Source organism: Onychomys torridus, chromosome 4, assembly GCF_903995425.1.
Source record: "Onychomys torridus chromosome 4, mOncTor1.1, whole genome shotgun sequence".
NCBI classification, from domain to species: domain Eukaryota; kingdom Metazoa; phylum Chordata; class Mammalia; order Rodentia; family Cricetidae; genus Onychomys; species Onychomys torridus.
In genome coordinates, this window is record NC_050446.1 from 136671586 (window position 1) to 136691048 (window position 19463).

Below are 19463 nucleotides of genomic sequence, written 5' to 3' on the forward strand. Positions count from 1 at the left end.
CTGACATGGTAGGAAGGCCCCCAGCTCAGGCCAAGCAGGCTCCCTACTATGGCCTCCTGTCACCAGGGTCTTCTTTGTCAGTTTATTCCAGTTGTCACACAAGGCAAGAGCCTTCCATGTCTGGGGCCTAAGCTGCTTGCACCCGCCCAGTCCTCCTTGCATCCAGTCTTTGCCTCCCAACCCTGGGTGGCCAGCCAGAACTATCTGGACCTTCCATGGCAGTATTTTCTTCCATAGACTCTCAGGAGACTGGGAAGAGGAGCTGTTTCTGATGAAACTCCAAATGGGCTCACCTGCCCCCTGGAGGCCAGTCAGGGCTACATGCTTACTGTATGCTGGTGGGAAACATCTCCGTTCAGAGATGAGAATGAGCCCACTCTGGAGAATGTTTTCAGGGTGACCTTAACAAACGAGGGCTCTCACATTTGAGCTGTTTGATACAGGCACTGGTGCTTCCTGAAGCAGTGTTTTAGTTAGGGTTAGTCACTATTTCTGTGACAAATGTGACCAAAAACAACTTGGGGAGGAAAGGGTTTATCTGGCTTAGCTTCCACATCACTCATCATCATTGAAGAAAATCAGGAGAACTCACACAGGGCAGCAATGTGGAGGCAGGAGCTGACGCAAAGGCCATGAAAGAAGGCTGTTTACTGGCTTGTTCCTCATGGTTTGCTCAGCCTGCTTCTTACAGCACCCAGGACCACCAGCCCAGGGTAGTATCACTCGCAATGGGCTGGGCCCTTCTACATCAATCACTAATTAAGAAAATGCTCTCCAGGCTTGCCTGATTACAGCCTGATTTTCTAGAGCATCAGGTCTCAACCTGCAGGTTATGACCCTTTGTTTTGGGGCTGAACATCAGATTACAATTCATAACAGTAGCCAAATTGCAACAAAATAATTTTGTGGTTGGGGGTTACCACAACATGAGAAGCTATACTAAAAGTTCCCAGCATTAAGGTTGAAAAACACTGTTCTGGAGGCATTTTTGCATTTGAGGCTCCCTCCTCTCAAACGGCTAGTTTGTATCAAGCTGACACAAAACTAGCAAACACAAAGAGGAAGAGATAGATGACTTGATCAGGATGGGGATAGCCTGAGAACCACAACCTACACCGGCCAAGGTACTTCTGGACCACCTACCTATAGGTCAGGTCTGCTTGCTCCCGCCTGCCAAGCAGCTTTTCAGCCAGCCTGACCTGAAGGCCATGGGTGGGAACAGCCCAGGTCTGCACCCTACATTTTTGTCTGTCACAGAACTCAAGAATCATGGCCTCCAGGGGGCAGGTCAGCCCATTTGGAGTTTCATCAGAAACAGCTCCTCTTCCCAGTCTCCTGAGAGTCTGCGGAAGAAAGTACTGTCATGGAAGGTCCTCGAGTTCCAAGCTAAACTGGGCTACAGTGTGAGAGCCTGTCTCAAGCCACAAAATCGGGCTCTGGATAAGTCATCTAACACTACATTTTTCGTTATTCTATTTATACAAAGTTCTGAACCTGTGACAGAAACTCCAACAGTGGATGGAAGAAGGGACGCACTATCCCCGACGGTGGTACGGGTACCAACCGTATCGTATGTATTTGACAAAATGCCTCACTGTACGTTTTGTTGCAGGTGGGTTTGGTTTGGTTTGGTCAATCTGAAAGTCAAACCGGTGCGGAGCCGGGCGGTGGTGGCGCACGCCTTTAAGTCCCAGCACTCAGGAGGCAAAGCCAGTCAGATCTGAGTTCGAGGCCAGGCTGACAGCCAAGGTTATAAAGAAACCCCATCTCGAAAAACAAAAAAAAAACAGAAAGAAAGTCAAGCAGTCGATGAGGAAGGAATACAATGCACAGACAGGCCCAAAGTGTATATAAAGCTAAAAACCACCAGCCAATTAACCTAAGTGATTTGACCAGAATAGCCGGCCCAAGTCTATTTTAAACGACGAGTCCGCAGTTCGAGTTGACAGTGGCCGCGGGCAGGTCTTTGCTCCGGTCCAGCCTCGGGCCGCATCGTGGATTCCTCAGAAGCCCGGCTGGCGGGACTGCTACCCGGATCCATCCGCTCTGCCTTGCTATGCAGCACCGCCCACGCCGGAGCTCTCCGGCAAACTCGGCTCAAGGCCCAAGGGCTGGACAGACCGGAAGAAAGCCACGCTTCGGGGCTCGCGCACGGAAGCGGAAGTACCACCACGCAGGCCTCCCATGAGTCCTTTCGAAGCCCGACGTAGCCGGAAGCTGCTGGCGGCTGGTGGGGGAATCTGACCCAGTCCAGCTGGGCAACTCGGCCGGACCCGACCCCCTGAGGGCAGCAGGTGAGCTCGCGGCCCGGACACCCGGGACCCGCGGACCCTCAGTTCCATGACCTTCTGGTTCTCAGTTTACCGGGTTCCTGGTCCTCTAATCCTCGATACTGCGGCCCTAGGCCCTGGTCCCCTAATACCCCTACTGTCCGACGCCCCCATTCTTCATCCCTGACTTCACCGCTCCCGGTTCCTCCCGCGCCCCTTTCCTCCCATTCCCTAGCTTCCTGGCCCCGGACTCTCCAGACCCCCGACCTGTGACGTTCCTGTTCCTGGGACCCCAAACTCCAGGATCCCTGTGTGAGGCTGCCCTTCTCGGTCCCCAGCGGCCGCCCCATTGCGTGAGCGGACCTCCTCGCCGCGGCGGTCCAGACCCCTCGGCCTCTGAGCCTACCTCTCTTCAGCCTAGCGGTTACTTGGATCTACGTGGTCACTCGGCGATCTCGGGCGCTGTGGGTTCTGCACAGCCCAGTTTCCCGGGAAAGGGCCGCTGCTCTTCACTTCGAAAGAAGATTCTGTCCAGAGGTGCCAGGAAGCCAGACTCCCTAGCCTCAGCTTGTTGATCATTTTCCTTCTTGGCCTTTGAAGTGAGTACTTTGCCGAAAGAGGAAAAATAAACCACCACCAACAAAACAAACAATAAAACCCCTAAAGGACTAGCCTTCTAAACTTTTTCTCAGTTTTACTTGGGTTTAGAAAGATGTGCTTACACGTCAGAAATAATCCGCTCTGTTTCAGGCTTCCTATTTATGCTGTGCTGTGTTGGCAGCAACGGAACCCTACTTAGTCCTGGGTAAGGTGATGTTCTGAAACTACCTGTTCTTCAAAGGGAAGAAGCATAACTTAGACATGGGTTCTTTGTGTGCTTTGAGCAGTTCTGAGAAAGACAATTAGTATTTCTCCTTATCACCCATACTGTAACCTTAGCGCCATGCTATGTCCCCAGGTGTTTTGACCTCAAAAGTTCATCATGTCCCACTTTAAGAACCAAATGCTCTGTAGTGTGACATGTAGCTTAGTAAAGTCTGAAAATATCCTTATTTGCTTCATTATTTACTGGTTATGTGTGCTTGAAGGGAGAGTATTTTGTCGTTTTTTATTTCAGCTGTTAAGAATTCTTAGGAGTGGGTGAGCGATGGATTACCAGGTAAGGGCACTTGCCACCAAGACTGACTACCTGAGTTTGATCCCTGGAACTCACATGGTGGAAAGAGATAGCTGACTCCCATCTTCTAGACGTCTAGGCATGTACTGTGGACACATTATACACACACCTAAGAAAGAAATGTTTTTTAAAAAAAGGATTCTTGAACCTTTTTTGAGCCATATTTAGGCTGGTGAAAGTGAGGAGATACTTGTTTTCATGTTATTAAACAACATTAAGATAAGTAATTACTCACTAATACCCAAAGTTTGCCACACAGGAGAGTTCCTTCAATCCAAACCAAGCCAGGGATTATGGTACACACCTTTAATCCCAGCACTTGGGAAGCAGAGGCAGGCAGATCTCTGTTTGAGGCCAGCCTAGTCTGCAATAGTGAGTTCCAGGACAGCTAAGGCTATGTAGAAAAACCCTGTCTCAAAAACCAAACAAAATCCAAGCCAAGTCGTCTACTTTCTCCTGTAGCTGTAAATGTCCTTTATTTATTTTACACAGTGAGAAGTGTAGAGCCATTTCCCGAGATGCTGACTTCTTGCCTTTGTCTCTGTTGTGTAGTTGCGAGCCTCTGAGGGCAGACGCAGTGCTTTGAATATTGAGATTGAGTACAGAAATCTGCATTGGTCTTGTTGATGGCTATTCATGTAGTTACTGGAGAAGAATGCAGAGCGCTTTGTAAACTCAGATCTACCTCTGTCTTCCTAAATGCTCTGAACTGTCTGGGGGTGTGCATGAGTATATGATTGGGGTGCTAACTGTTCTGTCTGAATGAGTCATGCTAGGGCCCGAGTCCTACATGCAGGAGCCTGCATTTGTGTGTTTGTGGTTTTAGAGTGCCATTCTAACATGTAGTTAACACAGTAAAAGGAAGCTAGAGTGAACTAGAATTTAGTTTCAAACAGTTGCAGAAAACAAATATTTCCTAACATCAGAAAGAAGGGGATCCTAGTCATGCTAAAAGATAGAAATTTTAAGATGCAGGAGAATTGGTGGGTTGAGAGTCAAGATTCCCTTTACTGAACACCATATTTCTTCAGACTTAAATTCAAAATGAAATATGGGATCTAGGACAGAGGCTTTTTGTTGTGGTTTTTTTTTTTTTTTTTATGTTTTCATTTTCAGTCTTAACAGCAAGTATGTAGCGAGGTGAAATACCAAAAACCTGTAGCTTTTGTCAGAGAAAGTGCTCACCTGTTTTTTGTATGTGTTTGCCCTGTGAATTAGAGGAAACAGCACGGGTCCATTGCAATGGATGAGTTCTGGAAAGACCACACCTGACTGATGGGCTGGCAAGGGGAATGGCTAGAGGCCCAGGTCCTGCCTCCAGCTTCCTCAGTGCTGGTATATGAATAGTACTGGGACTAGTTTACGTCCAGCCTTGTGGTTGGCACAGTCTGTTGCTTTTGCTTTATTTTCATAGTCCTGAATTAAAAGGACCACCAGTTAAAGCTAAACATTGCTGAAACTGGCAGATGTGAGAAAAGAATAGTGACTAGTGAAACAGTTCATGGGGTAAGAGCACTTTCTATGTATGCATGAAGATTTGAGTTCAAATCTCTAGTACCTACACAAAAGCCTGTCATGGCTGCACATGGCATGGACAAAAGCCTGTCATGGCTGCACATGGCATGCACAAAAGCCTGTCATGGCTGCACATGCCATGCCCATTTCCAACCCCAGCATTGGAGGATGGAAATAGGAAGATTATGGAAGCTTGTTTTCAGCCGAGCTCCAAGTTCAGTATCCCAAGGGCATAGGATGGAAATCTGTAGAAGACAACCTGTGTCCTCCTCTGGTCTCCACATGTGTACACAGGCATACATGTGGATGGACAGGTATAAACAAAAGAAGGAAGGAAGAGAATATTAAAAATGGAAGTGAGCTTATCTCTTTAGCTGAGCCTCATTTCTGTTCCCACCAAAGGCACCAGGCAGTGGTCTATGGTCATTGTTGTATCCTATTATTTCACGTTTATCTGTCAGGATGTCCTCATAGAGGACCTATTTACAGACTTAACACCATTGCCAGGAAGACTTCCTTGGCCCTTGTTGCAGCCTGAGGGCTTCCTACACCAACTTGGAGAGCTGGTGGAAAGGTAGGAAGTATAGAATACTCTCTTCCATCAGTGAGCTGCCCTTTTTAATGGGGAAGCAGATTTAGTTGCTAATCTTCATGTGTTTTGTAAGGTTACTCCTTGTGAGTTTTATCACAAAATGACAGGGTTTTTTTTAGCTAGTATGCTGCCTGGTAGCACATAGTGGCTGAACTTATACTTCATTCCTGACTACTTACTGCTGGTTGTAGCCTGAGATACCCTCCTCCCATGTGAAGTGTCTCCTTGGTAAGTGGCTCCTGTACTGTGTAGGACTACCACTGTCAGATCAGCAGTTTTGTGGCAGATATTATGAAGTCATCATTATGTAATGTTATTGCATTGCCAATTCATTTTCCTTCTTTTATAGTAAGGGTTTGTTTTCCTCCTTGAAGTACCATGGCCAGTCCAAGAACCAGAAAAGTACTTAAAGAAGTCAGAGCACAGGATGAGAACAATGTGAGTGTGAACCTTTGGACTGGGCTTGGGTAGGCTGGTGAATGTCTTGGTGTCAGATGCAGCTATGGTTGTGTCCCTCCTTGGAGAGATGGATCATGTCATAGGGGAGCAGCCAGCTGTTCTCAGTGCTCACTCATGTGGCAGTAGGGAGAGGGACTTCTGTCACGCTGCTCAGGTTATGCTGAGGATGCTCGGTCTCCTTTCTGAACATTTTTCTTATGAGAGGTTCTTTATCTTTATGCCAGTTTCTGGGCAGCTTATGCCATCTCCAGCTTTGTCCTGAACCCACATCCTTTGACCAACCTGAGCAGCCCTGTCCGGCTTATTAGTACTAGCTCTTTAGTTCAGTCTTTGCACATGTGGCCTGCTCCTCTTCTGCATCCTTTTGGGACATCTTTGGGGTCCTAACCCTACCCTGAGCTGCCTGGTGAGTTGCGTATGGCTCCCTTTGCAGGTTTGCTTTGAGTGTGGTGCATTTAATCCTCAGTGGGTCAGCGTGACTTATGGCATCTGGATCTGCCTGGAATGCTCTGGGAGACACCGTGGGCTTGGGGTGCACCTCAGGTTAGTGTTCTGCAACTTAGCTCCTGCACATCCTGCATCTGTTCTACTTTCTGTATTGTGGGGCCTGCTGCCCAAACTGCTGTCTGACAGGATGTTAGGGAGCTGTTTTCTACCTTGTTAGATGGTCTTCACTCCACTAACACCTGCCAAGATTATCAGCTGTTGTCCAGCTTGCCTTCATGAAGCTTCTTTTGGCTTCTGCCTCAATACAGGGAGCACCTGTATCTAGCTCAGGATGCGATCTTAGGTTGGGAGGCTACTTGGGGCCCCTCATACTTGGTAATCAGATCAGATATCTGATTTCTAGCTTTGTCCGCTCTGTTACAATGGACAAATGGAAGGACATTGAGCTTGAGAAGATGAAGGCTGGTGGGAATGCTAAGTTCCGAGAATTCCTGGAGGCACAAGAGGACTATGAGCCTAACTGGTCCTTGCAGGACAAGTATAGCAGCAGAGCCGCAGCACTCTTTAGGGATAAGGTAAGGACTAATCTAGCTTGCTTCACACACAGAGGTGAATGAATAGCACACATTTTCATAGTGGCCAGAATCTGGCTTTAGTGGCTTTGGGAGACAGATCTCTTTTGTCACTTTCAACATCTGTAGAGGCCATATATGTCCAAGAACAGACAAGGACAAGTGGCCTTCACTAAACCTAGGGCAGGCTTTTCTTGACCACAGGGACCTATGTGATCATAGTGTCTTAGACTAGTTCATTTTGCAGACCCTCTGAGAATTTGGCCTTCCTCAGATTGAGGGTCAAATTAATGAGTCCTTGTGCATTTAAAGTTGCAACCATAGTGGCCACAAGGTCACTGACACTCTCATCTTCATAAGAGCCCTAGTTCATGGCTTTGCGGTACTGGCATGTAGGGTTGGACGTGCTTGAGTTGATGGTATATCCCCTTATGTCTTGTGTCATCTTGTTAGGTGGCTACTTTGGCCGAAGGTAGAGAGTGGTCTCTGGAGTCATCACCTGCACAGAACTGGACCCCACCTCAGCCCAAGATGCTGCAGTCCACTGCCCACCGGTAGCTCCTCTGACCTGCTGGTAGTGGTAGCTTAGGATTCCCATAGGAACCTCATTTCCTCCACTTGTGGAAAGAGCTCCAATTGTCATCTATTTCCAGAAGTCAGTGAAAAGTAGCTTTTTAACATTTCTGAAACAGTGCAAACTTCTAATAAAAATTTACCCCAAATAAGAAGTAGCATCTCACCCTGTTCTGCAGGAGGGTTGATTCATACAACCCTGTGTGTGTGTTGTACAACCCTATGAACAGTACCTGTGGGGATGTGGGTTGTGTCTTTTTTGCCATATGGTCATACCATAGAATAGTCCCCAAGATGGTATAGATTCCTGTTGTGCACACCACGTTCCACTGTGAAGAGTGTCCCCTCTGGAGGCTGGTGTAAGGTGGATGAGGCACAGTGTACTAGATGACACTCCCAGGTCCTGCAGAACTTCATCAGAAGGTCCTAGCACCGCTGATGGCTTCAGTCTTCCTTCCCAGCTCTGAGCCCTTACGGCCATTCCTGGCAAGTACAGAATTCACTGTCAGCTGCTGTTAGACTGGAGCAGAGAACCACTGTACTCAGATGTGGCTGAGCAGCCTGTGGGTCAGAGCTGGTTGCTGCTTAACCCCATATATGATATGAAAGGTTCTTGTCACAAATACTGTGTGGTTTCATTTGGTGTTGTCAAGGCCTTACTGGCCTTTAACTTTCTATTTCAGACCCTCTGGTCAGCCACAGAATGTGACTGCCTCTGGGGACAAGGCTTTTGAAGATTGGCTGAATGATGACCTGGGCTCCTATCAGGGGTAAGGCCTCTCAAGCCAGGGATAGCAAACAGGCAGCTGAGGGCATCTTTGACAGACCACTCTGCAGGGGTTTACTCCATTGGGTTGGGACTCTTTCCTTTAGGGTAGGCTGGGCCCACTCCTTCTATATGTGTCCACAATGTTTGTAATCCAGGGTTCACTTATGGTAAGCTCCAAGATGGCCCAGGTCTGAATGGAGGTTTTGAATATGAAGAAACCCCAATATTAAGATGATGCATTTTCTTCCTGGAATCTCCCTGGCCTATAAATGATGCTTTCCAGTAACCCCACTTATTGGGACTGGGTCTTGCTGAGGAACCTCAGGTCATGTGGTAAAAAGTATCTATATAGCTCCTGTTCCCATTGTGCAGAATGCAATATGTCCTGTGAGAGGCAGGAGGCACCTCTCCTGCTGGCCAGTGTCTCTCTGTTGAGTGGCAAAATTTATGGCTGTGGCTAGTAATGTCTGTTTATTCTCAGGGCTCAGGAGAATCGCTATGTAGGGTTTGGGAACACAGTGCCACCTCAGAAGAGAGAAGATGACTTCCTCAACAATGCCATGTCATCCCTGTACTCGGTAAGGAGACCTGAAGAGTGCCTCCTGTGGCAGGCATGGCCACCAGAGGGGTTGTCTAGTACCAAGACAAGGAGGACCCTTCATGGACAGAGTGGGTATTCCTGGGGCACCATACCCTTGGATCTGATTAAAGGCCCCTTCTTGTTTACCTTCAGTGAATGTTTCTTTTAAAAGATGGCCTTTTATTCATATCCCAGATGTATGCGGCCACTTACTTACTTACTCTGACCATAAAACATGTATTTCAAATTTACCAAGGTAGATTTCCTCAAAGCACTAAAAGTTTTCTATGGAGCCTGTGTACTTCTTATCTCCAGGTCATGTCCTGAGTTCAGTGGAAGGCTGACCTAGCCTCCTGGCCTGTGTTAGGTAGGCTGACTCAGGAAGTGAGGCCCCGAGCAGAGACTGCCCAAGGTTCTGGCATTCTGCTGGAGTGTGGTGCTTGGGTTTGGGGCCATTTGTCTGCTTTCAAGGCAACTTGGAAGCTCCAGGTCAGAAGTTCAGGGTCTGGTGTCTTAGGCTTGCTTTTCCAAGGAAACTAATCCTTTTAAAGCTACTTTTGTTCATTGCAGTGTTGTGTTCTGTAGTAATCATAAATGCAAGCATCCTGATGGGCTGGCAGGGGCTGCTGTTAAGTGTCAGATGATACATCCATTCCTGGGTGCTGCAAGTGAAAAGAGGAAGAAATAGGCCAGATGTGGTGGTGCACGCCTTTAATCCCAGCACTTGGGAGGCAGAGGCAGGCGGATCTCTGAGTTCAAAGCTAGCGTGGTCTACAGAGTGCCTCCTGTGTTACAGGACACAGTGTCAAGTTCCAGGACAATGAGGACTACATAGAGAAACCCCGTCTTGAAAAACAAAAACAACAACAAAAAAGAAAGAGGAAAGGCGCCGGGCGGAGGTGGCACAGGCCTTTAATCTCAGCACTCGGGAGACAGAGGCAGGTGGATCTCTGTGAGTTCAAGGCCAGCCGGGTCTGCAGAACGAGATCCAGGACAGGCACCAAAATTACACAGAGAAACCCTGTCTCAAAAACAACAACAACAAAAAAAAACCGGGGGGGGGGGGAGGAAGGAGGAGGAAAGGCTTTTTACACTGACACCAGATCTTCAAAATACGAATGAATAAGCACAATGCAGAAGAGGAATAAATTCTTACTGTGAAAAGGGGCAGAATTCAGGGATCTTCTTTGCACTGGAGTCTAGACTGACAGGCACAGATAAAAGACCAGCATCACCCTCTTCTTTTGTATCATGAATGTATGAATCTTTTACCCTTTTTTTTTTTTTTTTGAGACAGAGTCTTGCTTGTAGCTCTGTGTGGCTTCCTTGAACTCATGTAGACCAAGCTGGTCTCAGATTTGCAATGTTTTGCCTGCTCCATCCTCCTGCATATTGGGATTACAAGCATGAGCCACCATGCCTGGCTCAAAAATTGTTTTAAAACTGAAGTCAAATTGCAATGTGCACCTGTAGCCCGAGCACTGGGGAGGCTGAAGCAGGAAGATTGCAGTGAGCCACCCTGGGCTACAGAGGGAGAACCTGTCTCAAAAACTGAAGATTTGCTTTAAACTGCCTCTTTGCCCCCAGGGAGTGTCATTGTAGGACTGTGGCAGTGACAGTCATTTTCCTGCTGTCACACTGGGTCTTTAGGACGGAAAAGCAGGCTTTTATCATAAAGCATGTTGCTATTGAGAGCTCTCTCTCTCTCTCTCTCTTTTTTTTTTTTTTTTTTTTTTTTTGACAACTCATTTTGTAGACCAATCTGGCCTTGAACTCAGAGATCAACCTGCCACTGCCTCCCAAGTGCTGGGGTTAAAGGTGTGCACCACCATGTCAGGCCCTGTAGAGCTTTATTTAAAGCTCCTCATTATTTGCAAGCTGTATTCCCTGTCTTCTGCTGATCACCTTTTCTAAGGAACACCAATAGATATAGATGTCTCCTAAAGTATATCGGTTTCTCTGCACTATCTTATGGAGACAAAAGCCAGTTGTGGTTTAAGTGGAATGTTTTTATATTGAAGTAGCTTTAATTTACTTTGGAAGGTATTGGTGAGGAAATAACTTTGAATTTAGAGGAAGGCCTTTTCCTACCACTGTCTGCTCCTGGGAGGCAGGAAGGAGTAAGGAAAGAAGTGAGTGCAGCTTTGCTGACACCCTTTATATTTGCCCAAGAGGCGTGGTAGCCATCCTGTGCTATGGTTGGTGTTTGAGTCCTTCCTCTTGGGAAGGACAATACTAAAGTGTTCTGTATGCTGCAGCTGGCAAGGGGAGTGTGGATACTACAGCAATCGGCTGGTCACAAGAGCCATAGAGGTGTTTGATGTGCCTTCTGTGGAGCCTTGCTGTGCTGAAGTGTTAAGAGTATGGCATATGCCGGGCGGTGGTGGCGCACGCCTTTAATCCTAGCACTCGGGAGGCAGAGCCAGGCGAATCTCTGTGAGTTCGAGGCCAGCCTGGGCTACCAAGTGAGTTCCAGGAAAGGCGCAAAGCTACACAGGGAAACCCTGTCTCGAAAAACCAAAAAAAAAAAAGAGTATGGCATGTACAAGGTCTAGAAAAGCCATGCTCCACTATTCTGTGTTGTCTTCTCAGGGCTGGAGCAGTTTTACCACTGGGGCGAGCAAGTTTGCTTCTGCAGCGAAGGAGGGTGTAAGTAACTCTGGGGTGTATGCTGTCTGCCACTGGCCTAGGGCCCTGGGGTTCTTCCACATACGGGCCCCCTTCTAACATACAAGCATGGGGTCTTGTCCACTGCAAGATGGCCCAGGAACACTTACTGTAGCAGAAGGTGGTTTGTGTGTGTCAGGGACAAACTACTTGCAGAGGTTGACTTGACTTCGTGTGGGTGGAGTCAGACACAATCCTAGTGAATAGTTGATGGGTACCTGTGCCTGAATTTTTCCTTTAGGTCTTAAGAGTAGTATTGGGATAGTCTAGCTTCTCTCCCTCACTTTACTTACAATGAGAGGAGAACTTGAAAGTCCTTGTTGGGAGAGACCTTGCTGCATAGGGAGCATGTCTGACTCTGGCAGTGAGTTGGCAAGCACTGATAGGAAGAAACCAGAAGGTACAGGCTTTCAGCCTGGGGTTGGGCTGTGTGGTCATGGTATTAAGAGGAACAGGGATAGAGGTAAATTGGCCCTCTGGTCCACAAGAACCTGACCAATAGTGTCCATAGCCATCCAAACAAGCTGGAAGCCATTGTATCTACCTTCCTGCCCATTTGCCATGGAGAAGTTGCTGGCTGCTGAGAAGGTGTGTTTCCTCATCTCTAGAAGGGCTGGGGCCAGGGGAGGTCTAGTTGTCTTCCAGCTTGGGCATCTGTAGACAGGCCTACTTTTCTCAAGTGTCAGCGGTTCTTTATGTCTAGATAAGTTAGATACTACGCTGCCCACATGTTGAACAAGTAGGGGAGTGGTGGCTACTAGGCCCAAACATGTCCTATTCCCAGCAGTTTGTGGGCTTGTTACAGCATCTGCTAAGCCAGGCAACTTGGTCCCTTAGAACTGTTGCCAGGTTGGTGCTGACTGCCTGGGTGCTTGCCAGGAGGGAGTTCTGGAACTAACTCCACTTGGGCCCCATATAGATAAAGCCTTATGATCAGGGTCAAGACATTTGACTACAAAATGCTGGCTTTTTCCTTTTTAGGCTACAAAATTTGGATCCCAAGCAAGTCAAAAGGTAAAAGGGGGAAGCTTTTATTCTCTGTTTTAAAATTCTTCAGTCTTATATGCAGTGTCTGGAAGCATTCTGGGCTAAATGCTCAGGTTCTGAGCTCCTACTGAAGAAGATCCTCTCCCTCCCCCTCCCCCCTTTTCCTCCTCCTCTTCCTCCTCCTCCTCAGTCCTCATGTGTCACTGTGATACCTCAGTGCCTCCAGCTGCTTCGAGAAGGGGGCTTCCTGTGTTCAGGGCTTCCTCATCTACCACAGCCACTGATAGACATGAAGCCACTGTGCCATAACTGCCTTATATGGGAAGAATTGTCTAGGCCATGGCTCTCAGCCTTGGGCTGTTCAGCTGGAAAAGAGTCACTACATCCCTACGTGGCAGCTTGGTTTGTGTGGTCAGCATTGACAATCTCAGCTTGGCAGTGTGCTTTTCTGCCATGCTTAGAGCTCTGGTCACCTGTCCTCCATGGTGAGGTGGGCAGGGCCTTAGGCCCTTGTGGCCTGCAGCACTCTCTCTATCCATATGCATTTCTCCCTCTCTGGCCTTCCCAGCCCAGCAGCCCTAGTGATCCCCCTTGGAGAAGCCTTCCTGGCTTTGCCTCAGAGCTTCTAAGTTAGACTTAGGCTCCTCAGGCATATTTTGGAGTCTAGATTGTGATATTTTGGAGCAGAGAAATAATGATGCCAGGGTCCAAAGTAGATTGGTGTGGTTCTGATACAGGTAATAAAAGGGTATGGTGGTACACAGCTGTAATGCCAGCAGTCAGGTAGCTGAAGATTGTTAAAGGGCTGCATTATGAGACCCTTCTTTAAAAAAAAAAAGTTAAGGTGAGGGGTGTGTTTTCTGGCACTTCTGGGCATTGCTAATGCGACTCCCACTGCCTGCTCTTTCTCTGTAACTGCCTTCATGCCAACTGGGTCAAGTTTTGGGGTTACAAGCAGCAATCAGAGCCGGTAAACCCCTGTTTGTGCTGGTGCATGCTGCCTCATGTATGCTGAGCATGTGCTTTGCTCCTGGCTGCATCTCCCTTTGTGTTTGGTCACCAGTGTCACCTCCTGACCTGCTGGTGCTGGAAGCTCATCTTCCCCAAGAGCCACAGCCCAGATGTTCCCTCAGCAAGGTTGTTTGGGCCCCGTGGGCTCTGGTGAGAAAGGCTGCTTAATTCAGTTTTCATTTCATGGACTAATTATCTCAACCCAGATAACTCCTGGAATCACACCCTGCTGGAAAAGAGCCTTCCTATGTTAATGAATTATCCCCCTTCAAGCCTTTTTATCTGGTCTTGCTTCAAGGTTAAGGTCCAGACAGGTCATATTCCTAATGTGGCTCAAAGCTTCATGGCCATTAACCATGGTGGCACCAGGAAAGGCTGTACCCACTGTCTGCTACTGCTCTACCCCAACCTTTTTTCCATCTCTCCACCAAGCCTCCCACATAGGCTTTTCTTCCATGTAAGATTCAGAGACCGCTTCAGGAAATGGATGAAGAGGCCTGCAGTTAGCAGATCCATGTCTATCCTCCTTACTTGTGGACTAGAGCCAGAGCTGCTTCTAGCATTGTGTGGGAGCTTCCTTCGTATCTTGGTTCTTCCATTCTGGTGTCACTTCTATGACCCTGCTTCTCATGTGTAGCCACATCACACTGCCTTCCTTTCTGTTGGCAAAGCTTGTGCTGTCTTGTGCTTATTGTCCAGCAACTAATGTTGCTGCATGTAAAGCTCACATAGTATGTCTTCTCACAGGCTTCGGAGTTGGGCCACAGCCTGAATGAGAATGTTCTCAAGCCTGCACAGGAGAAGGTATGGGTGGCACCAATGGTTAAGGTGTTTATGTGTACCACTGAGGCTCTTTATTGACTGGGGAAATGGGTGTATTGGAGATCAGCAAAATCTTGCCTATAATTTTCTCTGGTCCAAGGGTGGCCTTGGGTTCCTTAGTCCCTCCAGTTAGTTCCCAAGAGTGTCTCTGAACTTGCTCTTCTTTTTTACCCAGTGGCTTGGCCACAGGCAGTGGTGCTTATCTTCAGAAGGGTGTTAGCCCTGGGAGGAGTCAGTAGTCCCCATCCTTCCTCACAACAGGAGTCTGGACAGCAGTTGGCTCCTCCAGGAAGGCACAGGGTCCTCTTGGTAGTGAGGAGTCTTAGGATGCTGAAGCCAGATGGGCTCCTGGTAGAACTTGGGGGAACTTAATGTGACAGGTCTCTCTGCACTCTGAAGCTTCAGTCCTCCTAACAATGCCCTTTAAATTGTGCAGGTGAAGGAGGGAAGGATTTTTGATGATGTGTCCAGTGGGGTCTCTCAGTTGGCATCCAAGGTAGGGTGACCCTGCTGACTTGCACAGCCAAAGCCAGTCTCCATATTCCAGACACTGGAGCCCCACAGGGCCTTGGGCCAGCTGAGGCAGTGGCCACTGCCCTCTGATTTCTGAGGGCTTGAGGAATATGGAAACAGCTTGGATACTGGGGACTTGCTAGCCACTAACCTGTGTTTCTTTTCTGTCTTGGCTGCTGTGGGCCTGTCCTTGGTAAGTGCCAATGCTCTTGTTAGCTGTTTCTGGTCCTGTGACCTCTTCAGCGTCTGGTGGAATGAGGGTGGTGTCTCAGATTTCCCAATGTGATGGCAGTGGAGGACACCTCCTGAAGACCTTCATTGCTTTGTGGTAAAGACAAGGCCTGTGGTGGCTTGAAATTTTTGAACACCTTCAAAGTGTTGAGTGTGATATTGGGAATGCCATGGTTTTGGTTTTGGTTTTGGTTTTTGTAATTTTCTAGACAGGGTTTCTCTGTGTAGTTCTGGTTGTTCTGGAGCTCACTTTGTAGACCAGGCTGGCCTCAAACTCACAGAGATCTACCTGCCTCTGCCTCCTGAGTGCTGGGATTAAAGCGGGGGCACCACCACCTCCTGGCGTAAGGCCATGCTTTTTACTATCCATTTGGAGTTGTCCCACCCATCACAGGAACTTCTTCTGCAGAGGAGGTAGAGAGAGATGCTGTAAGCATCTAACTAGGCAGCCAACAATGAGTATTGCTTCAGCACTGCTGCTGTGTTACTGTATACATATGTATGCATGTATCTATATGTGATACTCCTCCAGGTTTTTGTCCAGGTCTTCTCAGCAGAGCAATATCCATTTTTGTTCATGTTATAGAGCCAGAGGTGCTATGTAGAGTGGGGTCCCAGGCTTCTTTTCATGTTTCCTTGTAGGTTCAGGGAGTTGGCAGCAAGGGATGGCGTGATGTTACTACTTTTTTTTCTGGGAAAGCCGAAGACACATCGGACAGGTAGGCCATGTCCCCACCTCAGGCCCTGGGTCCTTTGGGCTCCTGAGAGATAGCTGGTGGCCTGACCTAGCACCCTCTGCCCAGTGTTGTACATATCGCCCTTTACTAGAGACAAAGTGACTGCCCTCTCACCCTTACCACCAGAGCCCCTGGCTCATGGACAGAAGGCTACATGCTCTTTCCCAGCACCCTAGTAAATACCCTGTGGTTTGGGTGATGGTTGGGAATATGGATTGAGGTAGCAGGAGGAACTCAATCCCTTCTAAAAGTTCCGTGCTCTCAGCACCAGGGTGGACCCTTACCAAGGCCAAATTAACTCTCAGAAAAAAAGGGTCCCTCACTTAGTTGGGTACTCTGACCCTACAAGGGTGGCTAGGAGGCACTTGAAAGGGCAGCAGTCTGTCTAGCTAGGGAGAGAGCATGGAGCCGTTGTAGGCATTTGCCACACCCTGGTCAAATGTAGGCTGGGCTTCTGAAGTGGTGAATCTAGGGAGCCCCTGAGACCTGAGCAGATTGGGCAGCTTGATGGATACAGGCAGTGCAAGTGTCTTTCTGTGACAGCTATTGAGATTTTGTTCCTCTCTATAATAGACCCTTAGAGGGCCACAGCTACCAAAACAGCAGTGGAGACAACTCCCAGAACAGCACCATAGACCAGAGCTTCTGGGAGACCTTCGGGAGTGCCGAGCCCTCCAAGGCCAAGTCCCCAAGCAGTGACAGCTGGACCTACGCCGATGCCTCGACAGGGAGGAGGAGCTCGGACAGCTGGGATGTTTGGGGCTCGGGTTCTGCATCCAACAACAAGAACAGCAATAGTGATGGCTGGGAGAGCTGGGAGGGAGCCAGTGGGGAGGTCAGGGCAAAGGCCACCAAGAAGGCCGCCCCATCTACGGCCACTGATGAGGGCTGGGACAACCAGAACTGGTAGGAGCCTTGCTGCATCTGGGCCCAGCTCTGCTGGGAGACTGCTGTGTTTGCACTTTACCCTTCTTGTTCCTCCTTCATTTGACCTCAGTGTGAAGACAGTGGCTCAGGCAGGACTTGAGTCGGTGCTGCCTGCCTGGTGTGGGGTGGCTTTCTCTTAGGCCTCAGGGGACATGCCATCCATCTGCCTCTTGGGTCCTCTGAGCAGCCTTCCTGAACTCTGGGACCCAGGCACTATCTCTGCAGCCATGGCACAGCCTGGAACTGCAGAACTGTGCAGTGTCAGCCAAGCCAGACATCTGCTTTTGTTGAAATGTCTTTTAAAACTTAAAAGGTTTGCTCTAGTTCTTTTTTTTTTTTTTCCTTGAAGAAAACGCCTGGAGTCTTAAAGCTGGAAACGAAATGACAGAAGCAATACTGGAGCTCACACTGCCACCTGTGACACCTCACCTAAGTCCACGTCCTGTGGCTTGTGCTGTGAAACTCACTTTGTGACCCTCTGCCTTTCCTGCATCAGCCTGTCCAGCCTCAGTCTCATGGGACAAACTCTCCGCAGATGGCCACACATGGCAGCTTGGGCTCTGGCCCTCCCTGGATACCTGACTTGAACTTGGCCAGTCCTGGATAGCTGAAAAAGGAGGAAAGGAGAGTAAAGGGGGTTGGGAGCATTGTCAGCCTGTCTGTCACTCCCACCTGGTGCAGAGGAGCCTGAACATGGAGGGCAGGCTGAGGGGCCAATTGCCATTGCCCAGGGTTGGGGCATCTTGATGGGGACCCTCCATCCAGTCAGAGCACCTGTTTGTATTTTGCCATGTATTATGTCTGCGACAGCCCAGGCCTTCTCCCAGCCTGCTCAGGGTGCTCAGGGTCAGAGCACACTAGGTCATGTCTCCAGACAGCCCCATTTCCCTCCCTGCGGACTTTGTGGAAGACTGCAGTTGAGACCCATGTGCCATCAGTGGTTGGAGTGACAACCTTTTCCTCCCAGGATTCCATGACTGCTGTGTGCTGTGGCTGGAGAGCCCAGCTGGGTCTCTGTCTCCTTAAACCCACTCCTGTCTTGACCCTCAGTTTGACCAGCAGTGCATGACCTGAAGCTCTGTGTGGTTTGTGTGTGTCATGTTTTCTGTTTCCTAGTGTTGAGCTGTCTGGGCCGTAAGGTTCCAGTGCTTGTCTCACCTTGGGAAGTCATAGTTCTCTGCAGAACTGGTAGGCCTTAGGTTTGGGGAACCTAGGTGCTTTATCCTCAAGTGAACATGGCACTCGGTCAGAAAGGAGGTAGTCAAGTCACAGAACATCTCTCAGCTAAGGAAGCAAGTGGAGATATCCAGGACTTGTGACTGACAGAGCAACCACAGTTAGATGAGATCAGAGTTAGAGACTTAGGGTGAGAAGCGATGGGATTTGTGGGAGCACACAGAAAGTTGGTCAGAAGTCAAGGAAGGACCTACACCAGTGCTGGTGTATCCCCAGAGCAGAGACTCTTATTCAGATATAGGGTTGTATAAGGGGGATGAAATGTGTTGGTTCTGGTCTGGGAAGCTGTCTGCTCTAGGCCTTTTGAGGAGTGGGAAATGGCCCTAGCTACCTGTAGTTTCCTCTGATACTGTGTTTAGGGACTGCAAACTTTGGGGCTTGATCTAACATAACCCAGAACCCTCCAGACCACTTCTACAACTCCGAGAGAGGGGGGGGGGGAGAGAGGGAGAGAGGGAGAGAGGCAGAGAGAGACTGAGAGAGACTTGCCAGACTATATTCTACAAACACAAACTCTAGAGGACTCTTTTCCTTTGGTATACATGGACAAACACATGCCATGTACTTCTGGGCTTCAGGGAGGCAACGGTTCCAGGATAGGCCTGGTTAGACTTATGTCAGGTAGTTTGGGCCTAGGTGACCTGGCAAGGGGCTGAGCAGCCCTAGCTGCTTCTCTGGTTGGTCAGGTAGCTTGGAAGGTGGAGGAGGAGAAAAGTTGGTGCTATCTTGGACTGACTCTGAGCTTGTGGCTTGGGTAGATAGCCATTTCTGGGCTGTGTTGGTGGACTCTTACCGGAGACTCCACATTCTTGGGGCAGGTGGTGGCTTGGCCTCTGCCTTCTGTCCTCCTGTTCTAGACCAAGAGCTGTCCAGTGGGGAAGTACGGAGCCCCTGTATGAGTAATGGCCTTGAGAGGGGTAGCACTAAAGGGCCAGGGGTTATGCTGATATTGATTGCATGGTCTCCCACCAAGTGTCCTTGGTGGAATTAGTGCTTAGCTGAAATTGGTCTTGGCCTCTGGCTAGCTGTGGGGAGTGTGGGCTTTAGCTTGAAAGGGGCAACTGGCCTGCTGGACCATCAGGGGCATCTGTCTCTCAAGTCAGGCTTTGCTCCAGACTTTCAGCCCAAAATACCAGCCAGATAAGAGGGCACTTTAGGTCAGCCCTGCTCCTTGCAAAACCATTCAGACAGTATTCTGAGTGTCCACTAGCCACTTCATCACGGTCATCACTGCTTGTGTTGTCTTGCCCGTCTTCGTATCCCCTTCTGTCGGGCTGTGGTTCAGAAGAAAGATGAATAGACTCTAGGGCACTCTGTTCTGGTTTAGTTGGCATGATTATGGCATGGATCCCAGAGCATGGGGATGGGGTGTACACAT

At 48.8% G+C, this 19463-nt stretch overlaps 1 protein-coding gene across 10 annotated transcripts; it reads left to right on the forward strand.

The window, feature by feature from the left end:
• The first annotated feature begins 2182 nt into the window (after window positions 1-2182).
• Arfgap1 (ADP ribosylation factor GTPase activating protein 1) lies at window positions 2183-17932 on the forward strand. Of its 10 annotated transcripts, XM_036184142.1 has the most exons (17): window positions 2183-2294; window positions 2506-2869; window positions 3021-3075; window positions 3388-3429; window positions 5904-5992; window positions 6447-6556; window positions 6864-7035; window positions 7486-7586; window positions 8289-8375; window positions 8856-8952; window positions 11547-11603; window positions 12603-12635; window positions 13549-13578; window positions 14367-14423; window positions 14878-14937; window positions 15828-15904; window positions 16496-17932. In XM_036184142.1, the coding sequence occupies exons 5-17, from the start codon at window positions 5933-5935 to the stop codon at window positions 16830-16832; spliced, it is 1278 nt and encodes a 425-aa protein (XP_036040035.1). In that variant the 5' UTR covers window positions 2183-2294; window positions 2506-2869; window positions 3021-3075; window positions 3388-3429; window positions 5904-5932; the 3' UTR covers window positions 16833-17932. The 10 variants fall into 10 exon arrangements, with proteins under 10 accessions (XP_036040035.1, XP_036040034.1, XP_036040033.1 ...); XM_036184141.1 differs by lacking the exon at window positions 3388-3429; XM_036184140.1 differs by lacking the exons at window positions 3021-3075; window positions 3388-3429.
• Window positions 17933-19463: the final 1531 nt, after the last annotated feature.

What these genes read in the sequence shown, in the direction of transcription:
- Arfgap1 (XM_036184142.1), top strand. Translation starts at nt 5,933, where the DNA reads ATGGCCAGTCCAAGAACCAGAAAAGTACTTAAAGAAGTCAGAGCACAG. An exon ending in CAGCACTCTTTAGGGATAAG is followed by an intron (nt 7,036 to 7,485) that starts GTAAGGACTAAT and finishes TCATCTTGTTAG; the next exon opens with GTGGCTACTTTGGCCGAAGG. An exon ending in GCCGAAGACACATCGGACAG is followed by an intron (nt 15,905 to 16,495) that starts GTAGGCCATGTC and finishes TCTCTATAATAG; the next exon opens with ACCCTTAGAGGGCCACAGCT.